We start from the raw sequence: 27,152 nt of genomic DNA on the forward strand, positions 1-27,152 counted from the left end.
AGCAGGAGAAGTGTGTCAGTATGTTACAGATTCTTAGATACGATAATCAATATATATATATATATATATATATATATTCAGTAATTAAAAAAGGGATTTGTCATCAATCGTGACGTGTTTTCTTTTGGAAGTTGTAGCCACAATTTACAGTTGTGTGGTAAGCGTGCTAAGTAATGAGTTCGTCTAGAATTTACACGATTTCAACCCGAAAGTTGCTTAGCTCATACGAGTTATGATTTCGTCATCGTACTAAACTATCTTGTGCTTTCTCACAGATGGGATCCATTTATTGACCCTGAAAGCAGAATTTCAGAGTATCAAGTCTGCATCACTTCTGTGCCTGGGAACTGTACAATCACTAACTATATTGACGTTGGAATGAATACAAGCTTCACTTTCCATGGCTTACAACTTCTCCATGGTGAAGCCTATTATGCTCTTATCAAAGGAACAAACGAGATTGGATTATCTTCGGAGAGAACAACAAATCGATTATTGATCGATGCAACACCTCCTGTCTTAAAAGACATCGACAACGGTCCGATCAACACAACTCGTGAAACTCCTGACAGAAACAATACCTTTAACCCGGTGCTTCAATTGCCATCCAACAACACGAATCAAGGAAGCAATCATATACGATTCAGGTGCTTGGAAGAACTATTGCAAGCTGACTGGGATGAATTCAAAGATCCAGAGAGCCAACTAGCGCGGTATCAATGGTGTGTCGGGACATCTCGAGGGCTCTGTGATATGGTAAATTTGAGGTCGGTGGATGTAAAGACAAAGGGAGCTGCTCTTGTGAACAGACTCCCTTCAGGCACGTCGCTGTTTGCCACAGTATACGCCATCAACGGAGCAGGATTGAGGACTCGTTTGGTGTCTGAACATTGTAAGGTCATATCCATTGCACCTAAGGTTGTGGAAGTTATTGACATTCCTACATTGAACACGAGCAATCTCTCTGATATTGACTGGAAATCTATGGCGCAAAGCTTGTCACTCAGATGGGAAATGGTTGGAAGATATGTTAAGGATATTTCCCGTTTCCGTCTTCAGGTAGCCATCACACAGCCTTCCTCGAACCTGTCTTTACCGCAGATTAACTCCGATAGGTCCTGGCGTGGCGAACCCCTTATACACGATTTCATGGAAATTTTGACATGGCAACGAAACGTGACTATCCAAGGTGTGGCTTTGCAAGCATGGGAACGTTATCGAGGGGTTGTGAGGGTCTGGAACGAGGGAGGTGTTTATAGTGAGTCCGCGAGTGATGGACTGAGAATCGAGCCCACTGCTCCTCCAAAGCGTGGATTATTCATCTCAGATAAAGCCGCTGAACAAGAGCCCCTACGTTGGCTACCAAATCTGAGATTGCCCACGTTTAACGACAGTGCATTAGACCCGGAGATAAAATATATTTCTTCCCCTGGGGAGGTGGAATTGATTGTGAGAAGCGGCTTTAATGACTCTAGCAACAGAACAGCTTTCATTTTGGATCACAATCTTTTCAGCCCGACCAAGGAATTTAAAATTATTGTCCAAAACGTTACGTCTGAGGCCAATGAAACCAACACTACTGAGGATTTCAGCGTAATGAAAGTTTTCCCGGGTTTTGCCAATCCCGAGGGTCCGTGTTGTACCAGGCGTCCAGTTGATCCACCATCTGTCTTCAGTGATACGCATTTAAAAACCACCATACCGTCCCAGAATTTTGGTGTTTCTATCGTTAGACTACCAAACGATCATTTTGCTGTTGGTTCTGCAGATAAGGCGTTTGTTTTGCCCCTTCGAAACAGGGCCGCTAGCCACATAACATTGCTAGATGACATTGTTGGTTCTCCGACATCACCCATCATTGTAATATCACACGGTAATAGGTCTGCATTCTTCGCCAATGGTAAAGCTTATATTTATCAAAGTGAAGTTAATGATACCGGCGACCTTGAATTAACTAAGACCGCAGTTCTGGGAAATTGCAAGACTGTATCAACTGATATTTGTGCTACAAACAACAAGTGGGCCGATAATGTGAAACATGCGATAGCCATGAATCAAAATACGGTCGCTATGACGGGAATCAACTCATCTACGAACGCCAGTGTTGTGGGCGTATTCCAGGAGCGGAATGGAACGTGGTGGTTTGCTCAAGCATTGAGAAGAGGAAAGAGTGACTCTGACTTTGGATTGTCTTTGACTTTGAATGCACGCATCTTAGCAGTAGCTACAGGAGAAGGCAAGAATTCTTGTATCTCGGTATACTCTGTCGAATCTTTTACATTGCACTTGACCATCTGCATGTCTGAGCTCGAAAATAATACAGGTTCTCTGTCACTTTATCTTACGGAGACTGACGCGCTAATAATGGTCTTTAAGGACTCCAAGTCATTAAAAGTACTTCAGCTGAGCATTTCATCAAAGTCTTACAAAAATGTATGTCACCTTGATTTCACACCAAACGAACGTCTGAGTGGATACCTTGATGTCAGTGCTCGGGATGGAAGTTTTATTGTCGCGTTAGGTATGCAGACATTAGCTGAGCGGGATGGTGTGCAACTGGTAGGTTTCCATGGAATCTACTCGGATCTTGATCTTAAAAAATGCGCAAACCTAGGACGTGTGGTCGCACGAGAAAGTGGATTTAGAGTAGATGATGGAATTCCTCGTACTTCCGTGTCATTCGACAATGATACCATTTTGTTTGGAGCCCCAAATGTTGTCACATGGCCAGGACAGGGCGAGGATGCAGGTACTGGAAGGGTCTATGTGGCAACGTATTGCCCTACAAATCATGTAAGAGTTCGAGTTTCTCAGGTCAAGGAAATTGGCTCTGTACGTTGCGTGCCCTGCGAGGCTGGACGGAAGTCGTTTGGCGGGTTTGTGGAAATGTGCTTAGATTGCGAAGGAATGTCATGCTCAAAACCTCAAAGCGATGATCCGTTTAGTTTTAAATCAAGTATTTGTGATTCGTTTTCCTGTCCTTCTGGATCGACTGTGAATAACTCGACAAATGGCATAAGCTTTTCGTTCCCGAATGACTCATTTTTCGTCCCTGGTCCAGAAAACCTTTACACTATACAATTACTTGAAACAACACGAGCCTATCTTTCGACAAGTTCTCTCTCGGAGTCGTTCGTGATCGATCCGACATCCCCTGAGCCTGGAATCGTCTACGATGGACTTGGCAGCGATCCAAATACAAACTGCTCGAACAATTCGACTTTCGGTGAAGACAGTCAGTGCTCTACTCGCAGCTTTGAAGAAACTGATGTGGACTATACCTATAATACGCGAGACGTACACGCCAGATGGCTGGACTTCCTCGACGAAGAAAGCGACATTGTAGAGTATTTCTGGTGTGTAGGATCTAAGCCTATGACTGACGACATTCGGCAGTGTGAAAGTACGGGATTGAGGCCAAACGGAAGTCATTACGGTCTTAACTTTGGGCCGGGTGACTCTTATTACGTGACAGTTGTAGCCTGCAATGGAGCTCGCAGATGTTCTGCCGCTCACAGTGATGGCGTCACAATAGATACCACACCACCTGTGATGGAATATGTCAGGGATGGAATTATGGGGCCTGATATGGATTTTCAGGTATTAAAGCCTGACGCTAGAGTAAAGAATATTCTTCTGAGTTATTTCATAACCTGTTACATATTTTCTAAGATGAAATATTGTATTTGTCTCTCGCTATATTACCAAACTGCTCAAATTCACCGAATTATTCGGACTCCATAATGAAGAAAACAAAGTTCTACTTTGCTGCCTTTTTCATAGCTCACTTGGACATTAGTTCCCTAAGAAGTTTGAAAAGCCAGAAAGCCATTTTGATTTTCATTTGCTAAACGATTTTCTATAACGCAAACAAACGTATCATTATCATTGTATTTATTGTTATTATATCATCATCATCATTTTTGTCATTATTTTTATCCTTATTATTAGTGTAATTATTATCGTACAATGTCCCAAATTTCAACTTATTTCCATCATAGGTCTTTGTTGATATCATCTTTGCCTATTTCTCGGCGAGAGATCCTGACAGTAATGTGACGTCATATGAAGTTGCGTGGGGATCTGCACCTGGTTTAACAGATATCAAGGAATTCGAGGAAGTTACCAACACAACGATATGGCTAGCTAAGTTCAAAGACAACGCACTTGGCGTAGGAAACAAATACTACGCCACTGTGCGAGCCACAAACGGAGCTGGTCTATTGTCAGAAAAGCTGTCTTCAAACGGGATTGTAGTCGGCAAGTCGGAATACGTTTTTGACAACGCGTCCACCGCCGAGTTTTTCTTTGATACGGTGAATGTTAAAGAAGATGGATCGCGCAAGGACGGTGGAGTGGGAAGGACATACGGGACATTGACTGTACCTGAAGGTGCTGTCGAGGAGCAAGTGAAGTTGAGATCGTACAGTTTGGATGAGAAAACAATGGATACCAACAGGACCGAGGAGGGTCCCGTTAGCAACCCTAAGTACACTAGTCCCAAGGTATGATTTTGACTTGTTTAAATGATGACAATTGTTTTTCTTCGTTTCCGTGTTCCGTCTCTCTTTCTGTACGGGTTCTTTTTTCGTTCAGTATTTTGTCGACTTTCTCTTTGCTTGATTGTTTTTTTGTTCGTTATTTGCAACCAAATGAGTGTCCTCCGAGTTAGATAACAGAACAACAGACTCTGAGAATGAAGTAAATGACATGTACTTGCAGCAGAACGGGAAAATGCTGTAAAAATAATCCCTGGTCAATATCCAATAAATGCAACAGTATTGTCTGTTCTTTCATTTTTCAAAAAGACCTTACGAGGAGGCTTGTCACGCACAGATGGTATGTTAGAGATCTAGGTTTGATGACTGACAAAAAAATGCTCGCTGCATCCACAACAAACTCACTAATCGCTTTCCTGTTTTAATTGGACAGCAATTCATGCTTGGGAATTACAGTTTTGTTATCAAGGCGTTAGACCCGCAAAATAACACGGTGAAAGAAGGATTCAAGTTTGCTAAGCCAATCACAATTGCCATGTTCTACGACGTAGATAACCTGGTGAAAGCCAACAATAAGCATGTCAATAATGAACTCACCAAGGAAGACATAGATCCTGTGTTGTATCTTTGGGATCCCGAAAATGAAACCTGGTAAGTTTGTGGCCGCAGGTTTGTAAAAGTTATGTATATCTTACAAGAGGTGCTTAAAGGATGTGCGAAGCATCGCTGTTTTATTCAGAGAGAGCATGTGAATTACAGTGATGGATTTCAATTTCAAATCTTGAGATGCCAGAGATTAATTTTTAGGCCCTACTTTTTAACACTAGAAACGGATTTTTTTAATTATTGGTAGTCCTATAAGATTCTGTTGCGACAGGTGCCAACCGACAAAGAAAATCTTTAGGGATCTTATACCTGAACTGCCTCTCTGTAGACGGATTCGTTGGGTTAATAAATTAGTTTCTATTCAATTAAATCTATAGGTGATGGCCGTGGGTGATAAGTTGGTTTATGAAATACCCCATGATGATTAAACAAGGCCTACATCATCATCATTACCTTAGTCTTATTATCAATTGAAAATTCAACTCATTGTTATTTGCTCTCTCCCCTAGGTTTGATGCCGCTTTCACGTGCCCTGAGCCCTGGAGCCACGTGAACAAGTCGATTAAACTGTTGACAGTAAAGGTCTGTCACCTGACTCAGTTTTCGTTCCTTTGGTCATTCTACGCGAAAAATGGTCTGGTTTTATTCGATAAAAACAACTCAAGTAAGTGTGGCTGTGCCATTTAAAAACCCCCTCATAAGACTAGAAAAAGTCCCCAATCCATATGGCAGTTATATTAGCCTTGGTTTACATATTGAAACTTTGTAAATGGAAGTGACGATGATGAAGGTAGACTAACCTAGAGGTTGTTATCTATTGGTAAATCAACAAATTATCTTTCATACAACTTGCAAAAGCAGATTTTTAGGAACTATACCGGACAAATCCGAGTCAGCTATTGAAATTTGTAGACCGTTTATTTTCGATTATCAGTGTCATCTACACGCTGTTCTTTTTGCCCAACTTATTACTAGGCTTGCACTTCTTTTACGAGGGTGATGCTTACTTCGGGTCGCCTTCATTTCTCAACAGTTTTAACTCGACCTCTGACCAAAATAACAAGATATCACGGTTCTTCTTTTTCCAAAAGTCGGCGGTCATCTTCAAAGCTGAATGTATGCGTCTTATGTTTTCATTTTCTGTTACTCTGTAGTGTACAACGAAAATGGAGCTGTAGAAGTTACCCGTTCCAGACAAGTCACCAAACTGGAATTTCCAATACGTAGAGCGAAAGGTTCCGTGGGTGACATAACTGTGCAATGGTCTTTGTACCAAAATGATTCGTCTGACAGTATGGAGATAGCGTGGCCGAAATCTGGACAGGTGTCGTTCACTGATGGTCAGTGGAACGACTCGTTTATCATCAACGTCGCTAGTGATAAGAAAGAAGTACAAGAGAGTGTGGTCTGGGTCCAATTAGATAAAACTACAGGTGGCGCTGTCCTCGCATCACGTGATCAAACTACAGCCAAGATCTTGATCACTGGAAATGAAGGAAAAAGTGGGGCCTGGAGATGGATTGTGACTGGCGTCTGCTGTGGCGTGTTCCTTTTTGTTGTCGGTGTTCTTGTGTATTGGCTACGTAGCAAGAAACAAGAGTCACAAAGGTATTGATCTTAGGACATTTCTGAGCAAATAATTATAAAAAAAAAATTCTACTTTAACTTCCCCTGCAAAGATCCTGCTGATGAAATTTCTAATTAACCTTGTATGAAAGATACCCTGAGAGGAGTCCAGTATTCAGGTGATTCTCTTGCCGGATATCATATGCAAAGGTCCTGGCTGAAACCTTAACTGGGTTTCTTAGTCGCGTTTTAGGGCACTACGGTTATATTTTTTTGGAGCATATATGGTAACTTGATGCAAGTAAGCTGTCAAGGAAACATTTGCCAGATAAAGATTTATCCAGTGTATAGTTTATGGCGTTGTCCACGATTCCCTTTAGACAACCGGGGTCAGAAGGGTAGAGAAAATACCGCATCCTCAATATACCATAGAATTGGAATACCATAGAATTGGACAAAGGCTCCAGATGCAACAGTCCCAAGGCTCTAAAGACAAGGTAATGTGATTTCATTGTACTTTTTTAGGATTGTGGATAGGGGACCCGAGATTGAGCTTCCCTCCTTCAGTTCAGTGCGCAGGAAACGAGGCATGACTGAAAGAATGTATGGTAGCGACTTTGACACACTGCAACCCGATGTGAAAGCTCTTCCACAAATTTATGCTGGTGATAAAGGGACACTGAGTCTTGTTCCAAAAAATAAAGAAAGGTAAGTCCAATATGCCTGGTTCTACCATATTATGCGTAATAGGTCAGACAATTGTTTGGTTAAGAGCTGATACATATTACGATAGCGTTTCGACAGGATCCTATGTCATCGCGATGCTAATTAGTAACTTGAACAAAAGAAAGCATATGATAAAGAGCATATTGAGGCTGGTGTAAAAAAATAGCCTTTATGACGAAACTTTCATGAAGTAAAATATTATTTATTTATTTTTCAATACAGGGCCCTGTCCTCATTGCCGGGTACTCCTGAAATACATCACGTGTGGAACCTAGAGCTGGCTGGTGATGAGGACACGGGCAGCCTTAGTAGTGGTGCAGATTCATTATTGGATGAAGGAAGCGACAACGCAATGCGACCAGTCACTGGAAAGAAGAAAAGCTTTAAACACAGATTGAAAAGTACAGTAGTTAACTGTTCATTTGCTCTCTCTTTTTCGTCTCCTCGCCCTAGGCAATATTTCCCAAGTTAAAACAGTAGGGGTAAAGCGAGCTAATACGATTAAGTCAGTTGATTTTTCACTCTTGGAAGTGTTTCGAATGAACCAAGCTTTTCTCTTAAGTGCCACTCTCGCTAAGAGCGGTCCTCTCGACTTGAATAACTTTCGATTCTAATTCGTCACATTAACTAATTTTGTTTTAACTAAAACCGTTGTGGTCCATAAGAGCGTAACATCATTAATGACGGAAACAAATTTGCAGAAAGGAGGGTTAGTTCATCGGGTTCCGTATACTAAAACTTGGGAGAAACTTCAAGAATTGTTTCAGAGTGCATGCGTGTTTTTTTGTAAATATAAACACTGCAACCTATTTTAACTTGTTTTTGTGTCCTTTTAAGCAACGCGATATGTCTGTTATGACCAGAGTGCCAAATTTTATTCTTTAATTTTGATCTTCTCCACACTGCGCAGTTCATGACCCGATATTTCAACGTAAATTATCGAGAAGGCGCCTTCCGATCACCTTTGTCTACTTTGTAAGTCACGCAAGCGCGCAAGCGTTACGACCGATCACGTTCACGCAACGTTTTAGGACAACTCGGCATCTAATCTCCATTCAGTTGCTGTGAAAACCTAAAAATCCTCAACGTAGGAGATAAACGAACGAAGTTTGAACAGTCAAAAGGAGATCTTGGTCAATTCTAAGAATCAAGCAAATAATCTTTGACACGAGCGCAATTGAGCAAACACATGGATTTGCGTTGTTTTTAAGAAGTTGGTGGATGGAAGCTAGAGATATATCCGCGGATTTGAGGCAATCTGTGACTTCATTGGTGTGTAAACTATGCACTGATATGCTTTTTCAGCCCGATTAACGCCTGCATTTTGAGAATTCTTTCGTACAAAGTAGTGAATTTTTGATATGCAAATTAAGCGAAATATTAAAGGATGAGGATAATTAAGGAGGGACGAAAGCTAATGAGATTTTCTCGACTTTTCTGAAAAATACCCAATTACTTATAAGTGATGCATCGCCTAATGTTGTATTTCAGAACAGCTCGGGACCACCACTAAAGACAAACATCATCTTAGCCCTGCAGCAGCCCTCACCCCAGCAAGCAGTGACGATGAAATGGAAACGTCTTTCACATCTTCCAAAAGGACAGGAATGTGTCTAACTAACCCACTGTACGACTTAGGGCTGAATTATTCTGCGGACGTCTCCGCGGCGGAATCGCTACGCCCTGAGGAGGGCACCCCAAAGTCCGTAAAACAGAAGCAAGTACATGTGAGGTAAGAGGTTGTTATCTGCCGGAAATAGTTGCGGTTTTTGTTGAATAATAATGTTCGTTAGTTAAGAGAACAATTGATCCTTACAGAGAAAGTTGCATACAACAAATCGTGGAAGTTGAAGTTTCTCTTCAATACAACCCCCCCCCCCCCAAAAAAAAGGAAAAAGCAAGAACGACAAAAAAAACACACACAAAAAAAAGACTCAGGATTTACTTACATGTCGGATATAGAGTAATTAAAAAAATGTCAAATGTGAGTCTCTGCTGACTCGATTAAAATTTTACTAGGACGATCAAGGGACATCGAGGGAACAGTCAGGAGGATGGGTTTGATGCGACTGAAAACACCAACAGTCAAGAACACTCGATCGGACATGCCCACAAAACTACCGAGGACTCAACAATAACAGCCACTGAGGAAGGCACAAATTGAGATAGCAAAGCTTGTACGGACAAACAGTCACATTTTAAAACCAAAACATTGAAGCACATTTTCAGCTGTTTTTTTTTTTTTGAATGATTGCCTTACTTACTTCAAAGCCATTCAAATTTTGATAATTTTTTCGAAGGAGGACTCATAGTGTGACGAAGTTTAATTGATTTTCGAAGATAATAGTGTTTCACTGTTTCCTCGTAATTCTGAGGTAATGTGAATTGTCTTATTCTGCTTCTGTTTTAATTTCATAGATTTTTAGAACTATTTCATAAGATTTGTAGATTTGGTAAATAGAATAACACTTGAAATAATGGCACTTCTGCCTGAGCTGTTAGAGAAACTAATAAAGCTGCTTTTGAAAGAAATCTCATTTTTTTAAAATTTAAAGCACTATAGGGAACGTTAAATGATTCAACTTAAAATAAAGAGAAATGCAACCTTCCTAAGTTGCAAGGCAAACGTAACGATCGACCTATTTAAGGCCGCAACAGCTGAATGTATCACGTCTATCTGTTGTTTCAGCGCCGAAAATATCATATCCTGAGGATGATCTTTAAACTTAGTTATTATTGATTACAGGCGAAAGTTGATAACTGACATCAATTTTTTTCGAAAGTTGAGTTCTCTGAATGTTACTCTTTTGATCTCTGAACGTTGCCACTTTCTTAGTACTACCTCGCCTCCGTTTCACCCTAGGCAGGGGGAGGGTACGGCTACACGTAAGCTACAGCAGCCATTCACGGGAAACCGCATGATATGACTATAGGTTTGAAAGGCGCGCCACAATTTGTCATTTTTTGATCCACCTTATTAACAGTAAGAGAACTACATATGGCGTACCTTTGGTTTCTGAGTTGTCTCTAATAAATTGGTGAGATTACAGAACAGTTGATCCCCCCACCCCCACCTCCTTAAAGGACTGCTTCGCTCGTCTCGATTGAATGAACGAGAGCCTGGAAAAGACTTACGCGGAAAGAACTGGGTTTTAGAATGTTACCAGGACAACGCGGCCGTTTGTTTTCAACTTTTGTTCGCTTGATTGTTCGCCATTGTGAACTAACAAAATAGCAGAGCGATTTTAGGATTAAGAGTAATTGAGTGAGGTTTCACTCTTTTGACTTTCGATTTTGCCAAGATGTCAATGGCAACGAATTACAGATACGAAGTGAAGAGTCCCGGAGGAAAAAACCTTAGGAAAGCTCTGAAAAGACAATAAGAAAGAATCAAGGTTTGTGATTTGTATCTCAACACCGATGAAACCCTTCAACGAAATTGTATACACCGTATCTCGGCATGATTATGTGAAAGCTGCATGTATTGTTTCCCTTCTAAATGCAACGAAAAGATTTTCCTTCTATTATCTGGTGCCAGTAATTATTGTGTAATATTTCGTGACAAGTAGGTCTGAAGGGAACGACAATAGTAAGCCTTAAATTCCTATTCATCGTCATTTTTGTAAAAGGTCTGCCTGTACGTACGTACCTCACATTCGACGATATTACTGTATGTCTGTTTTGTTGAGATATTTTAATTTTAATTTTTTCTTCGTTCATTAATAGGCGACAAGCTGAGAGGTTTTGTACAGTAGTGATACATATACCCACGTGATACATGAAAACTTCACGAGCACTGTATTATCAATTTTTTTAAATTCTTAAACTAGCACTGAACACTTTTTATTTGAACTAGTGTAATTTTCATTACTTGCAATGAAGTTCCTCCTGAAAGGAATAATTATGAAGGAAAATATGTACCTTGAGGGCCTCCACTGATTCCTTTCACAAGCAGCACTGCATACATGTAGTGTCAACATTTGTAGATTTTACCGTTGATAGATGTAGCCCACAAGAACTGGAAATGACTGTACGAAGCTGTCTTCATTGTACAGAGGGACTTAAATCAATACAAACACTTCATATTTTAAATAAAAAAAGTTAGAATTTTTTCTTTTATAGAATGATGAGTGCAACTCAGAGCAGGAAGCAATTAGTGAAAAGGTAACCAATTTAGGTAACTTTAACGTTTGACCAATTAGAGGTGTCTGTTTCCTGGTATATATCTTCAGATATGAAAAAATTAGAACATTTTATAGTCCTAGTTGATTGTGTAGGAATGTTGATATACATTGGTAGGGGCCCATTTAACTCCTGACAATGTACAGTATATCATAGTTGTCAAAAGATTTTGAGGAACTACTCAAAGCAGATTTATTTCCATCAGTGTCATGGTTCCATGCTGAAGACTGAATCACACACTGGTGCAATTTTTCAAAGTAGAAGTGTGGAGTGTGGCAGGTGCCAGCTTACATGTATTTCAACAACCCTGGTACAAGTATGTACATGTAGTCATGTACATGTAGTATATATTCCAACTTTGAAATCATGTTATAGTGTATGCCATATTTGCAGACTATTTGATTGTATAACCACAATTTCGAGGAGGGGAACTTTGAGGTTTTTTAGTTTTACAGTTTTAGTAATTTTATACATTGAGCTTTTTTTGGGGTTTTGTTTTTTTTTTTTGCTTTTTGTGCTGAGAAAAATCAGTTTTTGGTTCTTTAGTGGTTTGGAATTTCCTTTTATTGTGTTAGGATTGTCTGTTTTTGAAAGTAAAACCCATGTTCTTCCAAGATTTGATAGGGTATATTGGGTTTTTTGTTTTCCCGGTTTGTTGCAAAACTGAAGACAGAAACTCATGCAGTGAAATAGGATGTCCCCTTTTTTTTTTCTTTGGAGCAAGATTGCTGTTTGCAAGAGCAGTGAGGTTCAATAATTGGCTGCGGTTATAAGAAAAGCCTTTTGGGGCCACCAAACATCTGAACTTACTCATAACATTAGCATATGGTGGAACATAATTTTCTACATCCAGTTTTTTCACCCTTTAAAAATGGCTTGCTGTTATGCTATTGTTTTGGCAGTGAATGCTACATTTGGCCATAATGCTGTCCTCATTTGTTCTAGTTTGTGCCTCTCAAGAGAACTGCAAGAAAGTGGTATGTAATCTTTGACTAAAGCTCAGGACTCTTCCATATTTAATTGTAATTTTTCTTGTTGTGGCAAATTTTAATATGCCAGTCTCCTGGCTTCCAAGAACGATAAAAAAGTGTTGCTTAATTTCCTATTTGTGTTGGTTTGTTCCTTAAGGTGAACATGTTAGTGGCAAAGGGGCAGACCTGTATGAGATGTGTGATGGACTGGATGCAATTCTTAGAGGTAAAATAATGAACATGTTACCTCTCAAGTACTTGTTTGTCCAAATATGCCTGGCATCTGATGGTAACTTGCATTTTTCTTTAACTGCAAAGGAATGACACTTCCTGCTGAAAGGATGAATTAATTGCAAATTACTATTTAAATAGTTTGTAGATTCTGTTAATTGAGTGAATAAGCTTTCCTCAAATCTGCAAACATTTCATAGTTTTAGGTTAAACTCATATGCAGTATTTATACTTTTCTGGTGTTTACTCTTATTATCTAGTCTAGGAGCAACAACTGAACTTCTTTTTTCTTCTTTTCTTTTCTTTTTTTTTTTTTCTTGATTATCATTATTTAGCCAATATTACTGGTTTTACTGATATTACTTCCTGTTCATATTGATTTGTAGATAACAATTTACAAAAAGAACATGGAATTGCTCTTAAAACAATAGCATAGAACACAGGTGACAACTTTACTTCACATTTTTTCAGTTTTTGTGATTCAGAGAGTTTTGTACCTGTGCACCATGTATAAACTACTCAAGACATTAACTGATCCAGTTAATTTCTTGTTAAGTCTGATCTCTACAGTATCTGTGAGAATTAGATTTTTTCAGTGTTGTGCCATCTTTTTGATGCTCTTTATGTTTTTTATATAACGTGAAATTGCATTTATGTACAGAAGTTTGTTATTGTTTATTGAATTTTGCCTTGTTTTGAATGTGTTGGTGGAACATTTGAGAGTGCTTAGACTTCATGACTCAATACAAGGATTTTCAAATCCTGGTAAGGGCAGAGTTTGATCAAAATTCAGAAACTGAACCCCAAAAATGATTGAGATGAGATGATTGATTGAGAAAATGATTGATGTTTACTGTCACTGCTCAAGTCAATATCCACCTTTTGAAATGGGAAAATGATAACATTGATTGATAGTAAAATTTCTCACAGTAAATCTAAAATTGGCTGTGAATGCCATATTTGGTCATTATGTTTGCCTCATTTGTTTCAGTTTGTGCCTCTCAAGAGAACTTCAAGAAAGTGGTGTGTAAACTTTTACCAAAGCTCAGGACTCTTGATGGTAATTGATTTAAGCTCTTACTTCTTCAATGCTGTGACTTCATTCTTTATATAGAAAGAAGAAAGAATCGCCTATTGAGGTGCTACTGCTAAAATCCAATTGTTCTCTTTCTTTTATATTTTAATGTAATTCTTCTTGTTAGGGCAAATTTTGATATGCCAGTCTCCTGGCTTTCAAGAATGTTAAAAAAGTGTTGCCTAATTTCCTGTTTGTGTCGGTGTGTTCCTCAAGGTGAACGTGTTAGTGGCAAAGGAGCAGACCTGTATGAGATGTGTGATGAACTGGATGCAATTCTCAGAGGTAAAATAATGAACATGTTACCCTGTAAGTACTTGTTTATCTAAATATGCCTGGCTTCTGATGGTAACTTGCATTTTTCTTTAACTACAAATGAATGACGCTTCCCGCTGAAAGAGTGAATTAATTGCAATGCTATTTAAATAGTATGAAGATTCTGTTAAATGAGTGAATGAGCTTTCCTCAAATCATAAAACATTTTATAGTTTTAGGGTAAATTCACATGCAGTGTTTAAACTTTTTTGGCCCTTGGCCTCATTCTCTAGCCTAGTAGGAACAACTGAACTTTTCTATTTTTCTGTTTTTTTTCCATGATTATCATTATTTATCCGGGCTTACTGATATTACCTCTTGTTCATATTAATTTTGCAGATAATGATTTGCAAACAGAACATGGAGTTGCTCTCAAAACAATACCATGGAATACAGGTGACAACTTCGCATCTATTCAGATTTTGTGAGTCAAAGAGTTATGTGCTTGTACTGTACGACATGTATTAAAAATTATACCACTCATTAAATGATCCAGTCACCAAATTGTTGCCTCTTTTGTCTTTACAATATCTGTCAGAATTCGATTTTTTTTCGGTGTTATTGTTTATCGAAGTTTGCCTTGTTTTGAATGTCTGTATGTTGTTTATTTGTGTTTTGAAGGTTAATATGATTAACTTTGTGACTGATTTAAAACTGATGCTAAATCCAATAGAAAAACTGCTTTCTCTGCCGCATACTTCAATGCAAGATAAGAGTGTAGAGGAAGCTAAAAAAGGATTTAATGGTAAGTTTTGTTGTTGACAAGTGTTTGTTGTTTTTGTCGTTTCTGTTGTTTTCTACTGGCCTCTGAATTCTAATATGTAAGTGCAGACTCTGTGTCCATCTTAACCTTAGCACTCTACTTGCAGGAGTTTAAAGGTTTTAAAACATGTAGATGTCAGTTTTCGTTTTCTTGTGAAAAAAGATTTTAGTTCAGAGACATGCACTAAGTGACTCATACGTTACCACTCACTCGTGTAGCAATACAACACGCGCATTCCATTCGTGAATGCCTTTTACATCTATGTGAAAGGTAACAAATCTAGTACAAGCCATCTGTTTGTTAAAGTCCAGTCAGACTGCCGGAAAAAAAAAATTCCAAAGCAAGTCTTCGGCTCTGAAGCTGTTATGAATCTTTTGTGTTTCAGATGTGATGCTCCAGTGTAAGAAGATCAATGAGGATGCGGAGAAGGCCATTCGAAATGCCAAAGAAGCGTTGTGGAACCCCTGACTTCATTGTGTAATTATCGGGTTTGCTGCGGCCTCGGTTTGTGAAAGTAGGCCTAAATTACCGTGCATGGATAGATGTTACTGCTACGATTTGTTTTTGCTTGACAAGGCACGCAGAAACGAGGGTTATTTACTTTTGAAAGAAAGTAAGAGTTGTCCTGGTGTAGTTACTGGAGCGAATTGTAGCTTCTGCACAGTGTTCAGGTAATGTTCCTGAACGAGAATGGCTTGGACAAAACCTCGTCAGCCAAGTTGTGTTGAAACCGCGTTTGAAATTGGACGTCAAACTTGAATGACGTAAGCTGCATACCAACCAGCGGAAAAAAAAGATGACTTTTGGACAGAGTTTCAAATTCCACCAAAGACACTGGAAAAATACCCCTTTACACCCAAGTATTGTTTTGTTGTTGTTATTTTTTATAATGCATTGGCTTGAAGTACTCTGATCTCAGTCAGTTCTTAATTTCACGAGATGATTAAAGTTGACAATCGTGAAACTTTCCCTCACATATAGACCCAGAGATGTTAGGTATTCAGTTAACCGATTGAATGTGAGGTTAGTATCTCTATTAATGCATAGAGGACCACATGGTGAAATGAACTATCTATGAACAGATGTTATAAAGCCCGTTGGTCCTAAGCTTCTGTGCAATATTTTTAACGTCTTGGGCACACGATCTTCAACCAACCACTGAGAAGTTCTTGAGGAAATAAACAGCCGAGATTGTCATGGTTAACTTGTTTGGTTATTAATAGCTCTAACACAAAAACGTAGGCGACAAGATGATTAATAGATAAGACTGAAAGGAATAGATCGCTAAAAATCATTAAATGAATAGCAAATGTGGAGTTCCTAGATAATCTGATTTATCTGTCAATCACAATGAATTACCTGAGGCAGTCTTAATGACCTGAAAAATCTAAACTCAAGATTTTTCAAATACAATGTTTTCAGACTATTTCAATCACTGTTTCCTTTTTTCTTACTTCTTTTGCATTTCTCGCCCTTTGGCCTTCGTTTACTTTTTTGAAGTCAGCATTAAGTTTTCCCCCTCGCATTTATCTAGATTCTTTCATAAACCTGTAGTTTTATTAAGGGGACATGTTTGGTATATCCAGGAAAGGATTTCTTCAATCGGCGCGTTTTCTTTCGTACGCACTTAGGCCAAAGTTGTGCGCGCGCGACAAGTTTGAAAATGGTGACGTTGAACACAAACGCGCGCGACAGTTATTCATGTGCGCGCGAGCTTATCAACGACTTTTTCCCGTAACAATCGACATTGGATCACATAAAGAGCAATCGGGTTGCTACATTTTGTTTTTCCCTTACATGGATATCCTACCAGGTGAACTTATCGCACAGATATTATCTTACCTTCATCCGATATACGAAGACCTTCCACGGTATTGCACAATTTGTCGAAGGTGGGAGCGCATCATTCAAAACACTGGACTTCTGTGGAGACATATTCACCTTCATGACGACCGAGACGCCCGTCAGGAATTTGAAGATGACTATGCGAGTATATTGTGCCACTGCTTTAAGAAATATGGTCATTTTATTCAATGCATAAGAGCAGAAGATCAGACGTATTTCACTCGTACTGAAGTCAGGAGATTACTCACCTCACTCCCAAACTTGACAAGACTTGACATTCCCGTGCTCTCGTGGAGTAGAGTCTTTGCGCAGTCGTTGAAAAGTGCACCTGTGTTCAAGTTCTTAACAATCGATGACTACAGGGCGCTTGTTAAAAGACGTTCACACTTCGGCAATCGACGTTTACGCATTCATAAGCGCGGGATTCGAGTGTGGGATTTAAGAGTCCTTGCGCGTCAGTTCAAATCTTTGGAATCATTGACTCTGAATATAAACATTTTTAAGCTCTGTCGACATGGAATTGTTCCTATACTGGATGAGCTCAAGCTGAAGGAACTGCACCTTGAATGCGCTCCTTATGGTATGGAAGATCTTCCAAGCGAAGAAAGTGTGTCGCTCCCACCAATCAAGGCTTTGATGAACTCTCGCCACTCCCCTACTCTTGTTAGCCTTGATTTACACTACCTACCTATAGGTGTCTCCGACTTAGTGAGTTATTTGGAGAATTTTAAGTTCTTGAAGCAGCTTTTTGTTGCTTTTGCAGACGGAACAAACACTACCTCTTCAAATTCTTTAGTTCTGAAATCGAGCAGTCTTGCAACGCTGTTTTTAACCGGCTTACCAAGTAGAAATATCGATAGTCTAAAATGTGTGCTTCCTGACTTGGAAGTTTTACTTATATCAGAATGCCATTACTTGACTTCTGTTGAGATTCTCGCAACAAACATTTTGACTTTTATTCTGCAAGGAAACTGTCAGCTTTCCAGAGTGAAGGCCCATTGCAAGGGTTTACATGACTTGCTGATGTACGAGTGTCCTGCAATTGAACCAGATTCCTTTAAGGATTTCTTGTCAGAATGCCCAAACATAAGACAAATGGAAGTATCCGTGGACTGGAGCGTTATTGAGCTTGACAGAGAACACTGCAATAGCTTAATACAGCTTACAATTCGTGATGTGGGTATGAGTCTGTCAAAGCTCAAAGTGGATTGTCCAACCCTGGAATACTTCAAATGTTCTGGAGACGTATTCCCCGAAAAACAAAAGAACAGTAAGAGTGTGGCCGGCTGCGACATCGAGATATCGGCCAACTCTCTCAAGAAGGTTCAAATTTTTGACATTGGAAGCGCCAATCGCGTCACTGTGCACTGTATCGAAGCTCATATGATTCAAGTCACGGGCCTACAGCCGTGGCAGAGACCGCTGATTGTGGAACTCAATGCGTCGCGTAGAGTGGGGACGGTGTTCTTAACTGGTCTGACCATAGGTTTGGCTATTATTAATTCAACTGATGTGGATTACTTGATCATTGAAAATTGTTCCCTAGCGCACAAGAACAAGCAACGAAATATGCGATTTAAGTGCAAAACTATTCGCGGACTAAGCCTGTTGCGTTGTTCTAGCATGAAGAGTTTCAATTTACATGTATCTTGTGTGGAGAACCTTTCCATAGACTCGTGCTCAAATCTTCGCGATTTGGACATAAGTGCGTCGAGGCTTCACTGCATTCGAATTATCGACTGCCCTCACTTGGAGCCCGTTAACGAAATGCTTAAATCGGAATTATACGACGGTAGAATTTCTTCTCTCTGCGTAAGAGATCTAGTCATTAAGAAATGATACAGGGCTTGTGGGTCCATTCACAGGTTCTCACATAGATTATCAAGTAAGATATTTTGAAGTAAAGGCGCAATAAAAATAAAACACCTCGCGATTGCTTAAATTCTCACTGCCTGTAAGCGCGTTTACAGAGAGTCGCGGGGGTATGAGGCGGAATTAAGGCGTCTTGCTGGTTCTTCAGTGTCATAGCGTTACGTCAGTATTTTACGGGTTCATTCAAGTGTTAACAGGCGAGTACATGCACATGCACGGATCCTGCAAAGATTCAATGAGGAATATACGTAGTTCGATTTCACACTAATTCAAGCTGTTCTCTGCGAAAGCTACGCTTGGCAAAAGTATTTTCGCGAATGGTTAACCAATCGGTTATCAGTGAGTGTAAGAGTTTTCACTCGTTGTCGCTTTATTCAGTTTTTTTTCTAATGTACACTTGTCCATTTGCTGCTTTTTTAATTTCCACTTGACATTTCTGTCAAAAGTAAGTTGCAAATTTTCTTCAATATAAAAGTAATTTGACTCAGTATAGCAAAGAAAGGGACATGTATCACGGATGAAATTGTTCGATTACGGTCGCTTTTCAACGAAGATAACTTTTTCTGCAAGACAAAATTGAATCGAAACAAAGCGCGCAACATGACGCGTGAATCAGCTGCAATGTGCGAACGACGAATGCGATTTGCCCCTCAGGCGTTACGCAACTATACATGTCAGTGTTCTTCACTTCCACGTGTGCAAGTACTATTTTCATTCCTAACATTTGGGTATCTAATTGATCAGTATCTCTCATTGTATCAATTCACTTAACTTTCTTTACACGCCATCAGGGTTTTTAGACTATGAAAAAGCAAGGAAAAAAAAATGTAAAATAACCATTCTAAATAGTCTAGCCATCAGTTCATCATGTCGTCATTTTAAACATTATAACAGAAAAAGTCTCCTTGCGCCATATACTCGTCGTTATTTGCCGAAATCAACCTTGTAGGAGGCGATGTACTCTGCGTAACTAGACCTGCTGTATTGCGTGATTCAACTGTCACGTAAACAATGCTTCCTTCAAACAACGCGTTAATGTCATTAAGAGGTAGCGTGACATTTGTCGTGACACCGACGTCTTGGAATGAAAGAACGTCTGTTGCGTTTGGATGACTGCCGACTGCAACGCGAAATCCGCTCAAACCTGATTCTTTGTCGTAAAACCCAAACCAGTGAGCCCGCAGTGTTTGGTTGAATAAGTGGCAGCTGGAATGAAGTCCAAAAACGTCATGCGTGCGGTCTGGGCTTACTATTACCGAACCCTGTCAGGGAAAAAACAAAAAAACCAATAGGTTGAACAGACAAAAAAAACAACAAACAAACTGAACAAGGTAACATGTTTTGCGGAGAAGGTGCTTGAAAAATCGAAGCCTTCCTAAGGAAAACCGCCTCTCTTCATAATTTAAAGACAATTTTAACTTTCTTATCCAAAACGGGTGTTGTTCGTCTTAATTCGACCTAATGATAGAACACTTCTTTATTTTTCGGATGAAGAGCGTTGTAGTTCGTTGTTTTTACAAAAACATAGACTAGAGTTTACTAATCCCGATGAGTACTAGAAATCAAATCACCCGATCCATACTAGAAAGTGTCAACATAATTTCCTTAAATTTACTGCCACATACAGGCCGCCTGTTTTGTTCCCTAAGATATTTGGCTAACCTTAATTGGTGGAGTGTCATCAACCAAGACTGGTGTATTAGATGATCTTTCTGTGACAAGTCCAACATTGTTTTCACATCTCGCAACGGTGTGGTACCTTTCACCTGCAACTAACGAGAGCCCTGTCGCTGCTATGGTCGTTTTCAAACCATTATTTACAAAGTCGCCAATCAAGTTTGTACTGTTTCTTATAGCGTAACTGCATAATTTTACACCACTTTCCTCGTCCTGGAAGAAGGTGACGTTAGAGACCAGGGTGCAGTTTGTCACACATGATGTGACGTCAGTGGCCGGCAGCACTTTACCGACAGACGGTGGAGTGAAGTCCACCTTTACTTCGTCCGTTGTTGCCAATGTAAACAGCCCTGCGCCGTTCTGAACTCGTATGGTGATGTAATATGTTTCTTGGTGTCTTAAGTCACAGTAATTGCAGGTTAGTTCTGTTTCATTGTTGGTTATTTTGGTCATAGATTTAACTTGGCAGCCATTGGATACTGTTCCTACGCAGAATTCAGTCTTGGATATGCCACTCTCGGAATCTAGTGATTTCCAAGATGCCTTCAGTTCTCCTCTGGGTCCAAGCCACAAGAGGGAACCTCGCGAAACCTAAAGAGAGTAAAAGAGAATATTAAGTGAGACCTTCGTGGACGGGTCATTCCGAAAGGTACAAAGCCTCTGTTTTAAAACGAGGTTGAGTGCGCAGCCATTAGTGCGGAGCAATTATTTTAATATCATGCAAAGAGGTCATGCACTTAGCCTCACATTGAAAGTGAAGGTTTCGGAACTCCGAAATGGTTTATTTTAGACGATAAGTTAGCTCAGTCTGGTGTAGAGGATGGAATGAGATGCAGTTTCGAAACTAAGATAAGACAATACGAGTTTGAATGTGGGATATCTGTCTCGCCATTGTTCAGTAACTACTAGAATAACCAAGCAATTGCTAAGCGAGGGAGGAGATAAGAGAGATCTATGAATTAATCGACAAAGCTTCACACTTTACTATTTTTGCAGGTCACGAACAAGGTCATCATCCAGTCACGACAACCATGCCAGGGCCTATCTTGTCCCATTATTTCACCCAAAATTAATCAAATGAATCATACCTCTGTCAACTTGGGTGTTGACGTGTCAACGATAAAGCCGTCAGACCATCCATGTGACGTCATTCCAGCACCATTCGTGGCCTCCACTGTAATGTAGTACCTTTCCCCATGTGTGAGAGTAAGGTTTTCCGCCATCGCTGAAGTAATCATGCCGACATCCTTAAAATCTATGACGTCAACACTGTCAGGAGTGGTTCCAAGGCCCCAGCGGTAACTTACTATGCCACTCTCGTGGTCGCGGAATGGTTCCCATATTGCCGCGACTGTCGTTGTTGAGAATTGAAACTGAATATCAAAATGGAGAGATGATCCGTCGTGAACCAGACCAGAATTGGGTGGAGTAAGGTCAACAATAACACCATCAGAAGACGAAGTGCTGCTAAAGCCATCACCATTTGTACAGGTTACTTGACTGATGTAGCGAGCGCCGGGAACAAGACTAAGATTTCCTTCAGTGAAGTTCCCACTGCTGTCCACGGCTTTTCGAAGGACAACTGTGTCATTTCCAAAAGAGGAACTGTTATCTGATGCCGTTTGCTCGATCAGTGCCCAAGAACACCCAGAAATACCGGATTCTTCATCCTTAAAACCTTTCCACTGGATTGTCAAGGTACTAGTTGAATTTGTGAAGTCGATATCCTGGCCAATCCCGTCTATTACAACGCCCAAAGAAGGTGGTTTCATATCAAATATCAGTTTTTCTGACGACATAACAGATGTTAAACCGGCTCTGTTTACAACAAACACAGTCACATAATATCCTGCACGGATTTGAGGCATGAATGGGCCAATGACACCTGAAGTAGACAAACCTGCAGGTATTGTTTCCGCCACACAAGTGAGGGGTGTTGTTCCCAAACAGAACGCACTGCTTTTTATACCGCTTTCATTATCTTTAGTCTTATTCCAGGAAACATCTATCTCAACGCTTTTTTGTTCTTGGTCCTTGACTATGTGGTGTATGGTGACCTCTGTTATCATGGGTGGAGTGGGGTCTACAGTGAAGCCATTGGACGAGCTTACACTGCTAAGTCCTCTGGCAGTGATGGCTTTTATGGTATTGTAATACTTTTGACCTGAGTTTAAAACATCGAGGCCTGGTGCGTTGGGTTTCAAGTCTTTCTCAACATTTGCACTCAGCCCAATGCTAGTGAAACGCGAAATGTCATCTCTACCAGGAGCGGTTCCTATGCCCCACTCATAATCAACAACTGGATCCACAATATCGTCCATGAAAGGATCCCAATAAGCACCAACTCTCTTTGTGCTAGTTAGATAGTCGAGGTCTGTACCTTCCGCTGATCCATCGCTGACCTGTGTTGGAACGGGCCACAGATATTCTACTCGAAAGCCATTGGATCGAACAGTATTCTGCATACCCGCGTTATTCCAACATGTCAGTACATTATGATACGTTTCGTTTTTGATGAAGTGAAGATCTGCGTACCTCTGAGAATTCGAAAAAGCTTTCCTTTTTCCATAAGTTGAGCCATTGGTAATGTCAACTTGATGGAGTTTGCTCCCAGCTTCGCCTTCGATTATCCATATGCATGATCGCACCCCACTTTCGCCATCTTCAACGCCAAACCAAGACATAGAAACGTTCCAGTCCTCGAGAACGACATTATAGTCTACTCCTGTTGAATCGTTTCCGTCAATGACATCACCCATAAGCGGCGGACTTACATCCAAAAGCATTCCATCAGAGCTGCGTGTCACAGAAATACCAGCTCCGTTGGTCACATGTACCGTTACATACACTCTCTCCCCCGCATTAGCATGACAGGTCGGACAGGTGAATGACAAGTTGGCTCCAACACTTGTCATTCCTTTTATCTGACAGCCTCGAGGCTTGGTCCCTAAACAGTACTTGCTGTCTACAATGCCACTTTCTGGATCTCTTATGTCTTCCCAGCGTGCTTCGATGGCCATTTCTGGAGAGAAGTAATCGATGTCATCCCCACTTGCGCCGTCGTGGATATCACTGTCAACAGCTAATGGAGGAGTTGTGTCTATAACGAGTCCAAGCGACGACACCTCTCTACTTAAACCCGCTTGGTTCGTTGCTATGACTGTCATGTAATAGACGTTTGCATGGGAAAGGCTGAGGTCGTTCTTGGTTACCTGCGTTGCCAGGCGCACGTTCTCAAAGCTGACGATATCGTCTTGGTAAGGCCGAGTACCGACGGCAAAACGATAATTCCGGACAGCACTCTCATATTCGGCAAACGGAGACCATGTGGCTACAATGGATTCTGTGTCTGACTGATATTGGAATGACCGATTGCGTGATACCCCGGCTATAATGGGACCTGTCTGAAAAGGTGGCGTGTTATCTATGGCAAATTCAACGGTTGAAAAAGCAACGAGCCCTGCATTGTTTATGCAAACTACACTGACATTATAACTTTCACCGTGAAGAAGAGCACTCAAAGACAGCGAAACATTACCCGAGGATGCGTTGCTCTTCTCAAGAAAGAGAAGTTGTTCGGCTTTGTCCCTAACGGAGATGTTGCAGTTTTTAATGCCACTTTCCATGTCTTTAAACTCGTCCCACGAAACGACGATGCTGCTGTTGCTGACAAACGTTTTCCTCCCATTTTGACCAGATGACTGTCCAACTTTAACTTCTCCCGGATTCGGTGGTGTGCCATCAAAGACCATTGCATCCGAGCATGATCGCGAGACGAGACCAGCTCGGTTTCGAGACGTTACAGTGACGTAGTATTTTATTCCGGGCGTAAAGATTAGATTCGTCATCGTAGTGTTGGCGAAGTTGGACCGTCCAATGTTAATGAATGGTTGAACTTGAGTTCCACATCTACTTATACCTATGGCCCACTTGTTGTACCAAAGTTCACTTTCGGGCTCGGAGAAGCTCTTCCAGTAAACTGCGATGTCAGATTCAGAAGCCGTGTAGAAAGTATTTTCTTGTTCGTTATGTCTCCACTCAGTCTGTGATCGGAAGCCTGGAAGAATTGTACTCGGTACTGGTGGAGTGTCATCTGCAATGACACCATCCGAAACCAATTCCCTGACAGCGCCAGCCTGATTTGTCACTTTTAAATGCACATAGTATTTTGTTCCACTCTGTAAAGTAAGGACTCCTTGACTTCGGACGTGTGTCGAAAGACCAACATTCGTGTAGTCTTGAACACTGGTTTTGTCACTCACACTTGTACCAATACTCCACTCAAATTTTTCAATTCCGCTTTCCAAGTCCCAGACTCCTTCCCAGTTTGCAGCCATATCTGATAGAGAAGATTGATACTGAAGATCTGGTTCAATGACTCCATCGTGCACCACACCATGGTTTGGAGGGCTAAAATCGATCAGCACTCCGTCAGAGCTCATACAGTCGCGCAGTCCAGCAAAGTTCACAGCGCAAACAGTAAAGTAATATACATCGTCAGCTAGTGAAAGACCGTTAACGGTAGATGAGGTATTCAACCCTGCATTTTGAAACGGAGATACATCAACAGCTCCTCCACGATTTCTGCTAATTCCATACTCATAATACTGGATTCCAGACTCAGGGTCGGCAAAACCATTCCATTCTGCTGACAACGCCGTGGTATTATCCTGATAGTCGATGTCTGAACCTGAACTTCCATCACGCACTTGAGCATTTTGTAAGCTTGGGGGAGTCACATCAACAACGAAGCCATCTGTAGACACTTCTGAGCTAATTAATCCAGCTCTGTTTTCAGCTTTGATTTTGATACAGTACTGTTGACCATTAACTAGTGTGATATTTGTCAGCATAAAGGTAGTGGCTTGTGGAGGGTTAACTTTGAGAAACGTATTTCCCGTTACATGATAGTTACCAGGGATACAGCTACCGACGGCAAAATAGTACTGCTTCACTCCAGTGTGAGGTTCTGGAAATTTTGTCCAGGAACCATAAACATGCTTCACGTCTGCCTGATAATCGATATCTACTCCTGATGTTGCTCCGTCGTACACATTTCCTTGGGACGGAGGTGTGGCATCGGGTATAATAATGACTGAAGGGGCATCTTTATGCAGTTTAGCACCATTGTATGCTCTGATGATGACTTGATACGCTTTTCCTTGGGTTAGTGCCAGATTTTTAAACGTTGCAGATGTCCGTAGATGAGATCCTGGCATGGTTTTGAAGTCGGAGTTTGATGGTGACGTACCCAAGGGCATAACAGCCCAGTCGTAACGCCTCAGACCGCTGTGAGCATCAGAGAATCCAGCCCAATTAACTGATAATGACGAGACACTTGGCACGTAGACGCACGCAGTTCCATTTAGGAAGTCATCCTCACCAGTCACTCTAACTGTACCAGTGAACACAGGATGAGTTGTGTCCACCGTAACGCCATCTGTAGTGACGTCAGTAGTGAGACCAACTGCGTCGATTGCTCTGACAGTCACGAAATACTTCGCATTGTTTCCCAACGTCAGTCCGGTATGGGTGATGTTAGTTGCATTTCCTGTCGACGTCCAAGAAACAACAATGCGTCCACTGCTATCTGTCACTCTGTATTTGTACTCTACGATTCCGCTTCCTTTGTTCCCATCTGAGAAACCATTCCAGTTTGCTGCCATCCAGGTATTGTCGGATTGGTAGTCAATATCAGTAAAATGTCCGTCATTTACAACTCCAGCTTGTGGAGCATCATGGTCTATTAGTACGCAGTCTGATTTGACTTGTGTAAACAGACCAGCCTCGTTGTAACCTCTGACAACCGCACAGTAGCTTTCTTTAGAAACAAGATTGAGGTTGGTCAAAGTGGGAGAGCGGTGTAAAGCTGTCGTCTTAAAGGAAGTGATTAAACCAGCCCCTAGTCTCTGTATTGCCCAGGTATATCGTGAGATAGGTGAATGTGGGTCGGTAAAACGATCCCAGTTCGCGCCGAACGTAGTCGTCCATTTGGCGTACTTGAGATCTACACCAAGTTGATTGCCATCGTAGATCTTGCCAGCTGCAGGAGGGGAAGTATCAACAATCACTCCATCGCTGGTGAGGTCAGAAAACAAACCGGCTTTTGTGAAAGCGCGAACTACGAATGTCACAGTTGATCCGTCTGTGACGCCATTGAAGGTCTTACCTGCGTTAGTATTTAGATTTACGCTAGTAAAACCCATGAGCTCTGTTGTTTGTTTACTGCTAAACGAAGTTGAGAGAACTTTCCATTCATACTTGGCAACACCATGTCTGGTTTGAACTCCTCCCCAGTTTACTTGCAAGAGTTTAGTGGCCTGATAGCTCAAGTCAGCTCCAGCCCCATCGCGGATCCACCCGCCTTGTGGTTTTGATGTGTCAATTGTGATCTCGCCACTGCAGACCGGTGGCGCATTGCTGTTTCTTATATCGGAAGCTTGTATTTTAACTTTGTATTTGCTTTTATCTTGAAGACTTAGTCCAGTCAGAGTTTGTTGAGAGTTGCCATTCGAAAACGTTCCTTTTACGCCGGACAAGGTATTGCAAGCGGAGGATGCTGGTAGAAGGAACCACCTAAGTGTCAATTGGCCACATAAAACGGAGAAACCGGACATCTTAAGGTAAAGCTTATCTGTAGAGTGCTGAAAGGTGATGATTGTCTTAAATGCATGATCCTGAAGCTGTACATTGCCAGTAGTCAGGGTAATGCTGTCTGTTACGCCACCAGGGCATGTTCCAAGGCGTCCGTCACACCTGCGAATAATGATTTCACAAATAAGTACAACTTAGATGTAGTTTTTAAGATGTTTTAATAATACGAA

At 40.9% G+C, this 27,152-nt stretch overlaps 4 protein-coding genes across 11 annotated transcripts in view; 3 read left to right on the forward strand and 1 right to left on the reverse strand.

Annotated features, from left to right (window-relative positions):
• Window positions 1-9,920, forward strand: part of LOC113669565 (uncharacterized) — a 34,960-nt gene extending 25,040 nt beyond the window's left edge. Inside the window, exons 8-16 of the mRNA XM_089204603.1 lie at window positions 276-3,600; window positions 4,002-4,505; window positions 4,933-5,150; window positions 5,615-5,769; window positions 6,260-6,713; window positions 7,197-7,379; window positions 7,620-7,798; window positions 8,889-9,129; window positions 9,417-9,920. Coding sequence (XP_089060729.1) covers window positions 276-3,600; window positions 4,002-4,505; window positions 4,933-5,150; window positions 5,615-5,769; window positions 6,260-6,713; window positions 7,197-7,379; window positions 7,620-7,798; window positions 8,889-9,129; window positions 9,417-9,561 — 5,404 coding nt within the window. The 3' untranslated portion in view covers window positions 9,562-9,920. The remainder of the gene's footprint in view (window positions 1-275; window positions 3,601-4,001; window positions 4,506-4,932; window positions 5,151-5,614; window positions 5,770-6,259; window positions 6,714-7,196; window positions 7,380-7,619; window positions 7,799-8,888; window positions 9,130-9,416) is intronic.
• Window positions 9,921-10,586: 666 nt separating this feature from the next.
• On the forward strand, window positions 10,587-16,138 carry LOC149046561 (leucine-rich repeat-containing protein 61-like). 5 transcript variants are annotated; one of them, XM_089204602.1, is made up of 9 exons: window positions 11,791-11,895; window positions 12,525-12,556; window positions 12,708-12,776; window positions 13,168-13,224; window positions 13,773-13,841; window positions 14,073-14,141; window positions 14,511-14,567; window positions 14,793-14,916; window positions 15,320-16,138. In XM_089204602.1, exons 5-9 carry the CDS (start codon window positions 13,839-13,841, stop codon window positions 15,400-15,402), a joined length of 336 nt encoding a protein of 111 aa, XP_089060728.1. In that variant the 5' UTR covers window positions 11,791-11,895; window positions 12,525-12,556; window positions 12,708-12,776; window positions 13,168-13,224; window positions 13,773-13,838; the 3' UTR covers window positions 15,403-16,138. The 5 variants fall into 5 exon arrangements, with proteins under 5 accessions (XP_089060723.1, XP_089060724.1, XP_089060727.1 ...); XM_089204598.1 differs by lacking the exons at window positions 12,708-12,776; window positions 13,168-13,224; window positions 13,773-13,841 and adding exons at window positions 10,589-10,792; window positions 11,520-11,561 and having other exon boundaries at window positions 11,785-11,895; window positions 12,482-12,556; window positions 14,845-14,916; XM_089204597.1 differs by lacking the exons at window positions 11,791-11,895; window positions 12,708-12,776; window positions 13,168-13,224; window positions 13,773-13,841 and adding exons at window positions 10,587-10,792; window positions 11,520-11,561 and having other exon boundaries at window positions 12,482-12,556.
• Window positions 16,139-16,524: 386 nt separating this feature from the next.
• LOC149046562 (uncharacterized) lies at window positions 16,525-18,719 on the forward strand. Its single transcript, XM_089204583.1, has one exon. The coding sequence runs from the start codon at window positions 16,636-16,638 to the stop codon at window positions 18,616-18,618; it is 1,983 nt and encodes a 660-aa protein (XP_089060709.1). The 5' UTR covers window positions 16,525-16,635; the 3' UTR covers window positions 18,619-18,719.
• Window positions 18,720-19,003: 284 nt separating this feature from the next.
• Window positions 19,004-27,152, reverse strand: part of LOC113685619 (uncharacterized) — a 30,233-nt gene continuing 22,084 nt past the window's right edge. For all 4 annotated transcript variants that reach the window (XM_089204575.1, XM_089204576.1, XM_089204574.1 and 1 more), the window contains 3 exons: window positions 21,417-27,084; window positions 20,314-20,919; window positions 19,004-19,913 (listed from right to left, as the gene is read on the reverse strand). In XM_089204575.1, the coding sequence (XP_089060701.1) occupies window positions 19,530-19,913; window positions 20,314-20,919; window positions 21,417-27,084 (6,658 nt within the window). In that variant the 3' untranslated portion in view covers window positions 19,004-19,529. The remainder of the gene's footprint in view (window positions 19,914-20,313; window positions 20,920-21,416; window positions 27,085-27,152) is intronic.

The sequence above is a fragment of the Pocillopora damicornis genome, chromosome 4 (genome assembly GCF_964200805.1).
Source record: "Pocillopora damicornis chromosome 4, jaPocDami1.2, whole genome shotgun sequence".
NCBI lineage: Eukaryota > Metazoa > Cnidaria > Anthozoa > Scleractinia > Pocilloporidae > Pocillopora > Pocillopora damicornis.

Coding starts and splice junctions, on each gene's coding strand:
- LOC149046561 (XM_089204597.1), top strand. CDS start 12,485: ATGCTACATTTGGCCATAATGCTGTCCTCATTTGTTCTAGTTTGTGCC. Junction 14,142..14,510: donor ACTGGATGCAATTCTCAGAG/GTAAAATAATGA, acceptor TTAATTTTGCAG/ATAATGATTTGCAAACAGAA. Junction 14,917..15,319: donor AGCTAAAAAAGGATTTAATG/GTAAGTTTTGTT, acceptor TTTGTGTTTCAG/ATGTGATGCTCCAGTGTAAG.
- LOC149046562 (XM_089204583.1), top strand. CDS start 16,636: ATGTGCGCGCGAGCTTATCAACGACTTTTTCCCGTAACAATCGACATT.